Source organism: Siniperca chuatsi, linkage group LG5, assembly GCF_020085105.1.
Source record: "Siniperca chuatsi isolate FFG_IHB_CAS linkage group LG5, ASM2008510v1, whole genome shotgun sequence".
In the NCBI taxonomy this organism is placed as follows: Eukaryota; Metazoa; Chordata; class Actinopteri; order Centrarchiformes; family Sinipercidae; genus Siniperca; species Siniperca chuatsi.
Window position 1 is genome coordinate 25,461,913 of NC_058046.1, and position 14,986 is coordinate 25,476,898.

General features: G+C 45.3%; 1 protein-coding gene across 5 annotated transcripts in view; it reads left to right on the forward strand.

Moving 5' to 3' along the window:
- LOC122875714 (rho guanine nucleotide exchange factor 28-like) overlaps positions 1-14,986 on the forward strand; it is a 47,077-nt gene that overhangs the window by 4,036 nt on the left and 28,055 nt on the right. For all 5 annotated transcript variants that reach the window (XM_044195115.1, XM_044195118.1, XM_044195116.1 and 2 more), the window contains exons 3-10: positions 1,336-1,477; positions 2,339-2,448; positions 2,803-2,989; positions 8,941-9,124; positions 9,948-10,149; positions 10,482-10,557; positions 11,947-11,993; positions 12,694-12,766. In XM_044195115.1, the coding sequence (XP_044051050.1) occupies positions 1,336-1,477; positions 2,339-2,448; positions 2,803-2,989; positions 8,941-9,124; positions 9,948-10,149; positions 10,482-10,557; positions 11,947-11,993; positions 12,694-12,766 (1,021 nt within the window). The remainder of the gene's footprint in view (positions 1-1,335; positions 1,478-2,338; positions 2,449-2,802; positions 2,990-8,940; positions 9,125-9,947; positions 10,150-10,481; positions 10,558-11,946; positions 11,994-12,693; positions 12,767-14,986) is intronic.

A 14,986-nucleotide genomic window follows, 5' to 3' on the forward strand; every position in this document is an offset into this window, starting at 1 on the left:
ATTTTCTCAGTTCTGGTTCACGCACCTAATTTTAAACCTTTGGAGCATTTCGACTAAAAATAGATTGGTTCGGAACCCGAAAAGTTGTTTACCAGCTGGAACCAAAAAATAGTAGGTTTTCCTTGCGAACCAAGCTGGGTGTGTCATATTCTACAGATTTTTGTGCATTGTGCAACGCCCTCTGTTGACACATCCTTGATTACAATCGTTCCGCTCAAAACTGGTGGCAATGCGGGCTGGTTCACTTGATAGCACCAAGGTTCCAAGAATTTTGAACGGAACTGGTTCAAGAACCAGAGCTAATTTGGTGGAAAGACACTAAAACAGAGCCAGAGAGGGACTTAAATTCCTCAGGTGGCCAGAAACAAGACTCCAAATGAATGCTAATGTTGCTCCGTATCTGCTGCATGTGTAAATAAACAACTGTTTGCTAACATGTTTGCTATATCAACTTTAGAAGATGACAATTTGTCAGTGTTGTATTTACAACTTGTCCCGCTGTCCCCAAGTGGACAAAAAAACAATTAATACTGCTTTAAATATTTGAAGCAGTATTAATTGTTTTTTGTGGATTTTCTTAAAAGGTCCAATATTCTAACAAGGATGGGGTCTGGTGAGACCAACAAATCCTTTTATCACCTCTTCTGTTGGATTGTTGGCTTGACACAGAAGTGCAAGGAAAAGTCCATCCTGAGCTGCTGTCAGTTTTTCCTATATACCTATGTGCTAATTCCATTTTCCCCAACTTCTGTAGTTTTTAATAGCTCAGTGGCTCTCTATATAAAACTTTTTTGCATGTTATGTCTATGGCTGGGTGTCTAACCTCAATACTTTTTTGTTAATGATTGAAATATGTCTGTAGCCCAGAGTATTGAAAATGTCAATACCAACAGCTCAGCCTTGCCCTCTTAAGTGAGGATTTACAATCTAGTAAGGCTGATATTCAAATTGTCGTCACACCCACATCTGACCTGCACGAAGTTTTTAAAAAGCTACTAATCAGTCTACATATCAGTGTGACTGTTCTGCCCTATTTCACCTTCTTCTGCCTCAGATCAGAAGTCTAAAGTGTTCTGGCCTGTTGGGATCAGGGCAGGTCTTTGCAGTAGACACTAAGACATTCCTGTTTTTATTGAGGGGGGAATGTTTTATTGTACCCTCAAGAGGAATGCTGTCAGGGGATTTGGTGTACTTTACAGAAATGCGGAACACTGCATCAGAATAGAGTATTACTCTAAAATGAGCCTGTATCTTTAGGAATACAATATGTTTTGCTCTCTAGCATCTTTCTTCTTTATTTTCCCTCTCATCCTCTTTCACTTTTCTTTATCTCAGGGCCAGGCGAAGGTATTTGCATTGCTGGAGGGTTTAGACTCGTTGCCAGAGGATGCAGAGGTCTATGTTGTTTTGGAAGGATCCACACTGGTCCATGTCACCAGGGCTCAGAGTGATGTCATGCTCTGCTTTATAGTGCCTGGTATGTGCATGTGTATGTCTGTATGATGTGTACTGTATTACTGTGTTATTATATGTATGTTTTTATGTATTTTGAGGTAACTTGCTATGTTTTGCATCAAAAATGGAGAATGTATTTAGAAAACCATGTTCAGACATAAAACTGCACATCCTGACAATCCCAGATTTTCCTCTCCTGTCTGTGATATACTCAGGAACAGTATATCACTATTTGGATCTTCACACACACACATACACATACAGAGTCTGTGTCTTGAGGGCTGGAAGGGCACAGAATCTTATCAGCTTCCTCTCAGGAGGGAAACAGTTCCATAAACAATATGTCAACATTGCTGAGCCTCTGTGTCGGTTGACACAGACGACAAGCAGTCCTACAGGCTTGTGCACAGTCTACAATAGCTGGACTATTAAAACCAGGTCTCCTTCTCTATCACAAAAAGAAAAAAATGCCTTTATTAGCATACAAAATGAAAATCGTGAGAATATTTTCAGGCATTTTTTAAGGTACTTAGGCTCTTGGCTGAAATATATAAGGCGTTTTCTTAAGGACCATACTGGTGGTATTTTTAGCATGTTACCTACAAACTGTGTATAATTTAAATTATTTTCATTAATTTATCACAGACTATGAATATTTTTAGAGAGATGTCTTTACACCCGGGTGGTGATCAATTTCAGATGATTTTATTACAGTTTGAAACAGACTTGAAACTTGTTTATATCACGTCAATATCAATTAGGAAGAAAATTAGAGAGAAAGAAGGCTACATGGGTCTCATACTGTATATAACTGTTCTTTATAAAGAGATTTAAATCTGTCAGGAGTAAAGTCTGGCTTTTGCTGCGTTGTGTCCCTCTTTAGGACATAACCTGGCTGAGGTGGTGTCTGTCCAGGCCTACCTGTGCTCTGAAACCACGCCCCCCACCTGGGTGGGCGGGGCTTTGTTGGAATATGTCCAAGATGATGCTCAGGTAGGGAAGATGCACAAATATGATCCTATACATTGCATGCAAGTTTGTGCATCCCTGTGGTAAAAATTACCTGCTTGTACACAGATTCTTCATGTTGTGCAAACAATATCCATCTTACCAAGGCAATGAGTGTAATAATTAGTTTAAATAATAGCCTTTGCTAAAAGGATGAACTTATTTCACTGTCAGGTAACATGTGTAAAGTGAATCACTCACCTCAAGTCATAAAATTCTCCAAACATCAGTAAAATCATCTCACCTCAGTTGGATAGTGGTAGTTTTGACATTACTGTTTTTTGCATTTCACACCAGTTATCACAGATTGTATCTTATTCATTACTGCTTCATTCTTAGGACCTGGCAGAGCACCTGGTAATCCACGGACATTGTCTGAGCTCCACGGATCACAAGGAGCTGAGCAGCCTCTTCAACCTGGGCCAGGAGAGCTCTCGCTGGGCTATGGATCGCAGAGTGGCCTTGGCCATGGCCAACCTGGATATTCCCCAAAATTGGAACGTACTGGGGAGCCACAGTGGAGACGGTGAGAGCAGGATTATCTTATCTTGCTGAACGGACATTCCTGCACAGACATTGTATTTGTTTTTTATTGTATAACGATGTGAAAAACAGTACACATTAAATAAATAAATGAAACTTTGCAGTGCAAATTGACAGATGAGGGTTAAGGAATGTTTGAATTGGGAGAAGGTGGTTTAAAGACACCGCTTGGTCTAAATAGGGATTTACTGTATTTTATCATTTACATGTCAGTTGATGAGCAAAAATTCTTGAGGGCGGTTAGTGAGCAGAGATACAGTTGACAGGTTTTGTCATAACCTCATCTCTCAGCATCGCGCTGGAAACTTGGAGCCAGTGCTATCCAAGGAAGATGAACTCTTTAACTCTGCTCCTCTCCACTCGCCTTCTTCTCTGCCATCATTTCCATTTTCCATGCTCACTGGGCTGAAATCGGAAGTGAACATGGTCACGTGTGTGCTTCTGTTGAATGCATCAAAACCAATTAAGCAGCATGTAATGTGGTTAATAGAGCCTTTCCATCTGGAAGTAGCCCTAGGCAGAGCTCAATAAATCTGAGGGCAAGTGTGTTTGTGTTTGTGTGTGTGTGTGTGTGTGTGTGTGTGTGTGTGTGTGTGTGTGTGTGTGTGTGTGTGTGTGTGTGTGTGTGTGTGCGTGTGTGCGCGTGTGTGCGCGTGCATGCGTGTGTGTGTGTGTGCTGACCACCATGTTTACTAGATGCCACCATCTGTTTGTATCATCTGAGTGTTTGTGTAGGGCCACCTACATAAATAACAAACTAGATTTAGCGTTAATATAGTTATGGCAGTCTGTTTCATCGCAGCGTCTCCCTCTAAATGTCTACAGTTAATTTGATAACATTGCTTATGACATTACTCTATTGCCAATGCTGTATGCGAATCCCTAACTTTCCTTTGGTGGTAACATTTGTTTATAGTGCATTCTTCTTTTTTAAAGGCACTGGAAAAACATAAATCCTGTTGTCACAAAATCAAGAGACTGCATTGGAGCTTGAAATTATTATGCTCTCTCTGGACTGAGTGGAGCTCTGATTTCAAATTTAGCATCAAAATGTTGACATACATCTGGTAAAAGTGTTATCTTGTGAAATCTTTCTTCTCAACAAGGCCTGCACCCTGATGGGTTTTGGACACAGAATATTATTGGACAAATAGAAAAACAGAATTTTTAAGAACCAAAGTGGAGCCTTCCATCCATCCATCCATCTTCTTCCGCTTATCCGGGGCCGGGTCGCGGGGGCAGCAGTCTAAGCAGGGACTCCCAGACTTCCTTCGCCCCAGACACTTCCTCCAGCTCCTCCGGGGGGATCCTGAGGCGTTCCCAGGCCAGCCGAGAGACATAGTCCCTCCAGCGTGTCCTGGGTCTTCCCCGGGGCCGCCTCCCGGTGGGACATGCCCAGAACACCTCCCGAGGGAGGCGTCCAGGAGGCATCCGGATCAGATGCCCTAGCCACCTCAGCTGGCTCCTCTCGACGTGGAGGAGCAGCGGCTCTACTCCGAGCTCCCCGTGTGACTGAGCTCCTCACCCTATCTCTAAGGAGCGCCCAGCCACTCGGCGGAGGAAGCCCATTTCGGCCGCTTGTATCCGCGATCTTGTCCTTTCGGTCACTACCCAAAGCTCATGACCATAGGTGAGGGCAGGAGCGTAGATTGACCGATAAATCGAGAGCTTTGTCTTTCGACTCAGCTCCTTCTTTACCACAACGGTCCGATACAGCGCCCGCATCACTGCAGACGCTGCACCGATCCGCCTGTCAATCTCACGCTCCATCCGTCCCTCACTCGTGAACAAGACCCCGAGATACTTAAACTCCTCCACTTGGGGCAAGGACTCCCCACCCACGCGAAGAGAGCAAACCACTTTTTCCGGTCAAGAACCATGGCCTCAGATTTGGAAGAGCTGATTCTCATCCCAGCTGCTTCACACTCGGCTGCAAACCGTCCCAGTGCATGCTGCAGGTCCTGGTTTGAAGAAGCCATCAGAACGACATCATCTGCAAACAGCCGAGATGAGATCCTGTGGTTCCCAAACCGGACACCCTCCGGCCCCTGACTGCGCCTAGAAATTCTGTCCATATAAATTATGAACAGAACCGGTGACAAAGGGCAGCCCTGGCGGAGTCCAACATGCACGGGAACAGGTCTGACTTACTGCCGGCAATGCGAACACAGCTCCTGCTCCGGTTATACAGGGACCGGACAGCCCTTAGCAAAGGGCCCCGGACCCCATACTCCCAGAGCACTCCCCACAAAGCGCCCGGGGCACACGGTCGAATGCCTTCTCCAGATCCACAAAGCACATGTGGACTGGTTGGGCAAACTCCCATGAACCCTCGAGCACCCGATGGAGAGTATAGAGCTGGTCCAGTGTTCCACGACCGGGACGAAAACCACTCTGCTCCTCCTGAATCCGAGGTTCGACTATCGGACGAATTCTCCTCTCCAGTACCCTGGAATAGACCTTACCGGGGAGGCTGAGAAGTGTGATCCCTCTGTGATTGGAACACACCCTCCGGTCCCCCTTCTTATACAGAGGGACCACCACCCCGGTCTGCCAGTCCAGAGGCACTGTCCCAGATCGCCACGCGATGTTGCAGAGACGTGTCAGCCAAGACAGTCCCACAACATCCAGAGACTTAAGATACTCAGGACGGATCTCATCCACCCCTGAAGCCTTGCCACCAAGGAGCTTGCCAACAACCTCAGTGACTTCGGCCAGGGTGATGGATGAGTCCGCCTCCGGTCCCCAGCCTCCGCTTCCTCTTCGGAAGACGTGACAGCGGGATTGAGGAGATCCTCAAAGTATTCCTTCCACCGTCCGACAACATCCCCAGTCGAGGTCAACAGCTCTCCACCCGCACCGTACAAGGTGTTGGTGAAGCACTGCTTCCCCCTCCTGAGCCGTCGGACGGTTTGCCAGAATTTCTTTGAGGCCGACCGATAGTCCTCCTCCATGGCCTCTCCGAACCTCTCCCAGTCCTGAGTTTTTGCCTCTGTGACCGCACGGGCTGCAGCACGCTTAGCCTGCCGGTACCTGTCAGCTGCCTCGGGAGTCCCACGAGCCAACAAGGTCCGATAGGACTCCTTCTTCAGCCTGACGGCATCCCTTACTTCCGGCGCCCACCACCGTGTTCGGGATTGCCGCGCGACAGGCACCAGAAACCTTGCGACCACAGCTACGAGCCGCCGCGATCGACAATGGAGGTGGAAAACATGGTCCACTCGGACTCAATGTCCCCAACCTCCCCGGCATCTGGGAGAAGCTCTCCGGAGGTGTGAGTTGTAGACCCTGCTGACAGAGGGCTCCGCCAGACGTTCCCAGCAGACCCTCACGATACGCTTGGGCCTGCCAAGTCTGTCCGGCTTCCTCCCCCGCCAGCGGATCCAACTCACCACCAGGTGGTGATCGGTTGACAGCTCCGCCCCTCTCTTCACCCGAGTGTCCAAGACACGCGGCGGAGGTCAGATGATACGACAACAAAGTCGATCATCGACCTCCGCCTAGGTGTCCTGGTGCCACGTGCACTGATGGACACCCTTGTGCTTGAACATGGTGTTAGTTATGGACAAACTGTAACTAGCACAGAAGTCCAACAACTGAACACCGCTCGGGTTCAGATCAGGGGGGCCGTTCCTTCCGATTACCCCTCTCCAGGTGTCACTGTCGTTGCCCACGTGGGCGTTGAAGTCCCCCAGTAGAACAACGGAGTCCCCGGGTGGTGCACTGTCTAGTACCCCTCCCAGGGACTCCAAGAAGGCCTGGTACTCTGCACTGCTGTTCGGTCCGTAGGCCGCCACAACAGTGTGAGACCTGTCCCCCACCCGGAGGCGGAGGGACGCGACCCTCTCATTCACTGGGGTAAACTCCAACACGTGACGGCTGAGCTGTGGGGCTATGAGCAGGCCCACACCAGCCCGCCGCCTCTCCCCGCCGGCAACGCCAGAGAAATGGAGCGTCCAGCCCTCTCGAGGAGACGGGTTCCAGAGCCCAGGCTGTGCGTGGAGGCGAGGCCGACTATATCTAGCCGGTAACGCTCAACCTCCCGCACAAGCTCAGGCTCCTTCCCCCCCAGCGAAGTGACATTCCATGTCCCTAGAGCCAGTTTCTGTGTCCGGAGATCTGGTCGCCGAAGCCCCTGCCTTCGACTGCCGCCCAGATCACTCTGCACCGGCCCCTTACGGATCCTCCTGCGGGTGGTGGGTCCACGGGAGGACGGCCCCACGTCGCTCCTTCGGGCTGTGCCCGGCCGGGCCCCGTGGGGAAAGGCCCGGCCACCAGGCGCTCGCCGTCGGGCACCCACCCCAGGCCTGGCTCCAGGGTGGGGCCCCGGTAGCGCCAATCCGGGCGACGTAACTGGCCTTGATTTTAAATAATCCATAAGGGTCTTCTGAACCGCTCTTGGTCTGACCCGTCACCCTGGACCTGTTTGCCATGGGTGACCCTACCAGGGGCATACAGCCCCAGGCAACATAGCTCCCAGGGTCATTCGGGTACTCAAACCCCTCCACCACGTTAAGGTGGCGGTTCAAGGAGGGGAGCCTTTTAGATCTGTAAAGTAAATCTGGGTTTAGTTTGACCAGTTCCTGTCTATTTGTTCAATTTGAATAGAAAACACAATGAATCTCTTTTAAAAGTTGCACCCGTTTTGAAGCATAGATTGCCCTAAAGTATGTGGGTGAAAAAAGGGCTTTTATCACCTGTCCTAACACGTCCTACTGCCCACTATAATACAAAGGCAAACAGGACAGAAATATAATCTTTAAAAAAATACAATAAAATAACTTTCAGAGTAGTTTATATTGGAAAGAACCCACATCATCCTCAATATGTGAAATTGCATCCTTTGCAGTAAAATAGCCCCCTGCAGGAAATATTGTTCGTGGTGAATGATAGTGTTCAATGGTAATAAGCAATATCCCATTAAAAGTCCTTCAGTCAGAGTTGTCAGTGTAGACTGTATGACCAGAGTTTCTCTTTGCTGGTGTATTTTCCCTGTGATTCACCAGGATTTTTGACTCTCTTCCTCTTGCCACGTTGTTGCAGTGTTAGTGATCAATTCAGACAGCATCTGTCTGGCCTCTTTGTACCTCTGTAAGTTAGCGCATGTTGCCTTGAAAACTCACTGTGTCACTCAGTGTGACTCACTTCTGCAGTTGCCTTTTATAATTGTGACTTATTGTAGTCAAAGTCTGCAGTATTATGGGTGAAAGTCACAATAATGTCGATGACCTATCCCAAACACAACAAAAACTGCATTAACAGACAGAAGCAGTGGTTTCACTAAAATACACTTAACGAGATATTTGATTAACAGACAACAGAGCTTGTATTGTACGTCATTGTAAGGTGCTTCTATTATTTTGTCCATCCAGTGGGAGTTACTTTGATAATGATCTAACAAGTTTCTCTTGACCAGGCTGAGATATGCTGAATTTCTGTCTTTTTTCCCTTTTGAATACGTTAAGCTTAAAGAAATGTGATAAAAGTTTTAAAATTATAGTGAATTTATGCTTTAAAAAATTCAACAGTACATTTCCAAGCTTACCAGTTGCTTGCCTGTAGCTGATTTGATGCAGGCCAGTTACCTGGATTCAGATCTTGTTGGACTGCATTGAGTGGTAGGCACAGAAATAAGAAGCTGTCACCACTTTGTTGAACAGCTTTTTTGTCTTAAAGTGGGTCAGTGGAACAGAGGTATCCAGTGCTGTGCAAGAGAAGAAATCAATCATTGACATTTAGGTTAATTATCATGGGGAGGTGGTTATCAAGACGAGATTCTTGACATGTTAGTTTCCTCCTATTTTTGTCACGCCACTGGCTTATTTTTCTCATCTCACCTCCCTCTTCCATTCAGCAGCTGTCTTAGATTCCACTGCATAGTTTTATCTCTGCAGAGTTATATTTTTTATCTTATATTTCTTCCCTCATCTCCAGAGCACAGTCTCAGGGAGTCTCCCCTCCACCTAGCCGTCCGATGGGGTCTGTATCGGCTGGCAGAGCTGCTGCTTTGTCAGCCAGGGGGTCTGATGGCTGTCAGTCTGCCAAACAAAGAGGGAGTCACACCGCTGCAGCTGGCACAGACAGCAGGCAACACCGAGCTCCTGGAGCTGCTCACACAGTAAGATTATCAGCTCCAACAGGGCACTTAAGGGAGGGACACTGACAAATGAATCACTGTTTTGCTGTAACATTATGCGTTCAGTGCAGAGCTTTCCCACACACAACAATAAGGGAAAGCTTTCCTTCAAATGTAGAAACAACCTTTTTAGAGGGCTGCAAGGGGCTGGAGCCAATCTTAGCTGACATTGGGCAAGAGGCGGGGTAAATCCTAGACAGGTCGCCAGTCAGTCACAGGGCTGACAGAGACAGACAACCATTCACACCCACATTGACACCTACGGACAATTTAGAGTTGCCATTTAACCTAACCTGCATGTCTTTGGACTGTGGGAGGAAACCGGAGCGTCTGGAGAAACCCCACGAAAAGGCCCAGAGCCCTCTTGCTGTAAGGCGACAGTGCTAACCACAGCACCACTGTGCCGTCCAGCTATTACTCCAGATAATTTGCGTTCTTTCGATTTCTCAAATACTGTAAATAGACTGGTTGACGTACATTTTGTGAACAGATAAAATGCTAAATACCTGTTAGTATTACCTTTCAAACTCAGGAATGTTTTGTCAATCAGTCGGGCTCAATCTGGATCCATAAATCTTGAGCACAGCTTTATAGGCCTGTTTACTGGGCCTGAAAGGCTAGAGGGATCATCACTAACACAGCACTAACAGTGTTTTAGAGATTTGTTTATATATTCTAATGGCTTTGAAAGTCTTTCTATCCACATTTTTAATGATGAAAACTGTTTTCCCTAAGAATATGAACCTTAATGTTTTTTTTTGTGTGTGCGATTTGTGATTAAACTAACCCACCTGTTGTGCTGCAGCCCACCCAACCCTCTAGCCACGCCTCCAGCAGGTCTGTCCCAGGTGTGGGCAGACCGGTCCCGCTTACTGAGGTTCTGTCATGATACGGGGAACCTGACTCTGACCGTCAGACAAAACCTGAGGTGGAGCTCGGAGGAGAGCCGGCACGCTGACATACTGCTTCTCAGAGACCGGCTCAGAGATGAAGACTTCCTCAGAGAGGTGAGTTTGGGTTGTAAGTGTTGTCTGGTGCTGGTAAAGGAATGTAAACACAGGATTCAAACAGAACAGCACTGTCAATTATGATCAGATATGCAAATAAACATGGAATTTGTATAGTCAAAATGAATGATTGGGCCTTTCTTTAGCACCTTGCACATAAACATTAACAATTCTTAACTGCAACTAATGTACCTGAAAGTACCATCAAAATAAAGCCTTTTTTGAAATTGTGTACTTTCACAAAGTAAGAAAGGAGTCAAAATCAGTCCATATATATTTGGTCTATATATTTATTGCATTCTCTTACCTAAGCATTACCTTTCCTCCCACAGATCAAAGCACTAAGGAGGGAACACGCAGAGACCACCTTAGGGAAGGAAGAACTGGGGGATGATCCTACAGCGAAAGGTATCACTCATACCCTTCCTAATCTGTCTACTTTGTGGGATTTGAGAGACCTGTTTAAACTAAACCATCCAGTCTTCTCTTCTCTTTTATGTTGCAATGGTCTGCCATTTTTTGTTCTAGTGGTTTATGAGGCTAGATACTGTTGCTCAAATCAGGCTACAATATTGATAGATATTGACTGCCCTCCTATGGGGTTTTGAGGTATTGCAAGTCTGTGAAAAAAAAACAAGGTAGGGAAAAGAGAAGATTCCTGTGGAGGAATTAGGTTGTTGTAAAGGTACATCAAAGGGAATTCTAGTATCTTGTGTGAATTTGATTAACAGCACAGTGAAAGAAGGTCATAAGCAACCAAACATTTCAGTCGTAGAGTGTTTTAATTTGAAATGTATGAATCACTGCAGTAATATGGTGTGCAAAATATCAGAGAAACCAAGCTATATGTTTATAACTAGTGCTGAAACTATTACTTAAATAATTGATTCATCAATTAGTTGATTGACAGGAAATTAATCAACAATTTCGATAACTGATTAATTGCTCAAGTCATTTATCAAGCAAAAATGGCAAATATTCGCTGGTTCTAGCTTCAGCAGAAAGTTAATTGAAAATAATCCTAAACAGATAATCCATGATGTATTAATCATACATTGAGTCATCATGTTTTTATTTCTATGTATGTGTCAGTATATTTTCATGGTTATTATATGACACGCAATAAATGTAAATAAAAATGTGTTGTTCTGGTAGTTAGTTGCCAGGATGAAATTTGGAAGGTCACAGTCTCTTTTACAAGATTGTTTCCTTTTACCCTCTCCCTCTGTCTGTCTCTGTGCTGTGGAGCAACATCAGAGCCAGCTGGCATCACTGTATCAGACTTGAGTGAATGTGTTTTATGGTATCATGCTGAGGCACAGAAAGACCTTTGTCAAAATAAGGTTGTTGTTTAGTGTTTTCCTATACTTTACATCTTCTCCTGACTCAGCCTTTGCTTTTCGTTTCTCCTCCTCTCATGTATTTTTTGTCTCTGACTTTCTCTCCAAACCTTCATATCCTTTATATAGAACCACTTCCCTCTCCTACATTTCCTGCCTTTATATTTTTACTTGACCCCAGGGCTCATGTCAAACCACCCAAACACTAATTTCTGTGTGTCGCTGCTTTGTTTCTGGTAAGCTATCATACACCGTGTCCTTTGATCTGGGATGCACATGGTAGTTAAATGATAAAAGAAAGGAGATCAAGGCCGCATGGTAAAGATCTCCCCAGGTTATGAAAAGAAAAGAAAAATAAGACTTTACATGGTGACAAACATCTGTGCTTACTTGAGCCTCTTTTGAAGTTTAATGGCTGCTATATGGCTTCGTCTGAGTATGCTTTCTCTTCTTTCAGCACTGTATTCTGATATCAATAGAGGAAACTCTGCTGTAGAAGAAAATGTGAGTATTTGATGCAAGGACAGTGATGGATTTTCTCATAATAATCTACATATACAGAGAGCTATGGACTAAAATATGACCAGAATCTATTTATCTCATATTGTAAATCTCCATAGAACTTGTGTTTAAACAGCTTTATCTGATGAGATGAGTCATGTTACCTGTCCTTCCAAAAAATTCCAGACTAATTTTGTGCCTTTATCTATTTTGCAACAACAGGTGTTACTTTAAAAAATCCTGGATATCTGATTTCAAATTGTAAAACTCTCAAAGCTCCATTCAATCTCCATGAACATCTGCATCAGCCAGTGGCAAACTGCATTCATGGCTAGAACAAGGCACTGACTGCCTCTCAATGCTCCACATTGTTTCAGTCTTATTGTTAAGGTGCTGGAGTTGGCACCTTGCACACGCCACTGAATGGCTGACTTTGTGAGCGGTCATGTGTGTATTTCATGTTTTGAGAGGTGTGGCGTGTGCACACGATTCTGGTCATCCAATATATCCTGCTTTATGTGATACAGATGGTTACCTAATTGATCTTTCTCTGTCACACACCTAGGCACTCGCCAAACACTGTTTTTCTACTTAGCTCTACTCATTTTTTTAGTTTTTGTGGTATGCTTGTAGCCTGATGAGAAAGTCTCACAGTGGAAATGTGCGTACTATTTGCTGAAAGGTTCCCTTTTTCTTCACTCAGGACAATGAGGAGCCGCTGATGTTTTGCCTGAATGAGGAGGACGAAGAGGACGATCCATTACAGTCTGACTCTGGTAAAGATTTTATTTTTAAAAGTCTTTTTAAACTTCCTTCCAAGCGAGGTTACTTTCTCAGAAGCCTGTTTTTAGATATGGTTTTAATTTTAGAGCTTGCGGTGCCTCAGCTGTAGATCATGTTATGTGCAGACTGAAAGTGATCATTGTTGTTATAGGTGGTGTTATATTCATAGGAAGTTATCCAAGTAGCTTCCAATCATAAAGTGAGTCCAACTGCAGGAAACATTTCCTTTCCTGAACAGAACTTGGAACTCGACTCTAATCCTCGACTATGGTTGTCTACCATCCCCACGGACTATAGGATCACATTTCAACCCCCTGGCTTGTCTTGCCCCCTTCTCTCTGGAGTTTTTGGAGTCTTGTCACTCTGTGTTTACAGTGACTGCGGCACTGAGAAGGAATCTTTTTTAATACAACATGTAGAGAACACTCCTGTAGCCCATCCTGAGTCATCCTATTGCTGCCAGCAGTGACAGGGGAGCAGAAATGAATCCTAACTAGGTGGCTGAAGGTGGCTTCACTCTGATTCTGATTATGGATGGGCAGGCAAGGATTTGTGAGTGGGAACATCCTGTGGGTTAATAATTGGCCTGTATTTCTGCAGAACAGACTGATGCCTCAGTGTAAGAATGCTGTGGTTACAAGCTGAGGCTTCAGGCTTTATAACACTTGGCACTGGACATCTGCAATCTTAACTTCCTGTGGCTGGTGTTGTTTTCCACGCTATATGGTTTAGTCATTTTGTACTCTGTGTGGATATGTGTATTTGTGAATGTGTGTGCGAGTGTTTGTTGGCTGGTTGAGGACTTTTTCTGTGTAGTCTTTGAAGACTGCCCGTGACCTCGATCGATCCCTTCAAACGCTTTTTGTGGTTCAGACGAATAACACTGGTCAGGTTGAATCCTGTTTTTCTCCAAGTTTCCCCTCAATGCCATGTTTGAATAAAAAAATAGCTCAGACTGAAAATGACTCAGGTTTTATCCATGTAATTCTTCCGGATTACAATGCTTATTTGACCCCTGAGGAATTTCAGTTCCTCATTAGACATTCCTAAGCTGTCAGCTATTACGAGTGGCCGGCAGGTTTTTATTTTTTTTAACAAAGCAGTGAAGCATATAGTGGGATTCCAGTCTGTTTTTATCACATGCGATATGGCCCCTTGACTTGAGCTAATGCGTCATCAAATAGACAGACAGAACTTCTGTACACAGAGCTTCAGCAAGGGATGAGGAATTTTGAGCGTAGCTGTTATGTTCCCCCTGTCTGCTTGATGTCAGCTCTGTCCTCCCTCCAGTTCAATTTACTGTAGCTTCATTGGCATGATCATAATGAAATACAGTATTGCTACAGCAGGTTGCACAAGTTTTACAATGTAAATATAATAGTTCAAAATTTTTAAGAAAAAAGACAAGTTTCTCTCTCTTGTCTTCCATCCTTCTGCCTCCCTCCTCTTCCCCCCACCTCTGCCCTCCTAATGGCCCCAAAATTCAAATACCCCACCCAAAACACACACTTGCCCCCAAATACCTACATACACACACAAACAGACAGACTCATGCACCCATGCCCCCCAGGTCCCATTCTCTCAGGTCAGCATTTTAATGTGAGTTTAGTGAACAAACAGCAAAAGGCCACTTCATCCTAAGTCGATGTGTGTGTGTTGTCAGTGTTTGTGTGCACTTGTGTGTTTGAAAGGGAGAATGCAGTGTGGAAGAGCGCTCTGAAGGGGGCAAGGGGTATGGGGAAGTAAAAAAAGGGGGGTGTTTGAGGCTGAATGGGGGTTGCCAGGGCTTTGCTGAATGCAGTTTTCCAGCAGCTTGTTGAGATCCCCAGAGAGAGGAGAGTGGAGGAGTGTGAGAATGATGTGTGTAAAGGGGGGGAAAGAGAGAGAGTAAGAGAAAGGGATTTATGATATGGATAGTTTGGCAGGGTGACAACAGATGATCAGTGCATCGCCAGGAACGCTAACAAGAGCCTGCGACCCCGGGAGGGATCTATTTGGAGAATGGAAAACAGGATTAAACCTCACACAGACCCCACAAAGGCAGCATTAATGTTCACTAGTACAGTGCCAACACCCTGCATCACCCCTCCCCATGCACACACACAGAAACTACTTTCTATAGTCTCAGTGTACCTCTGTGTCCCTCCTCTGCCTATAGTCTGCCTACAAAACCCTTCTCATCCCTGTTTTCTCTCTTTTCTTTAGCACATTCC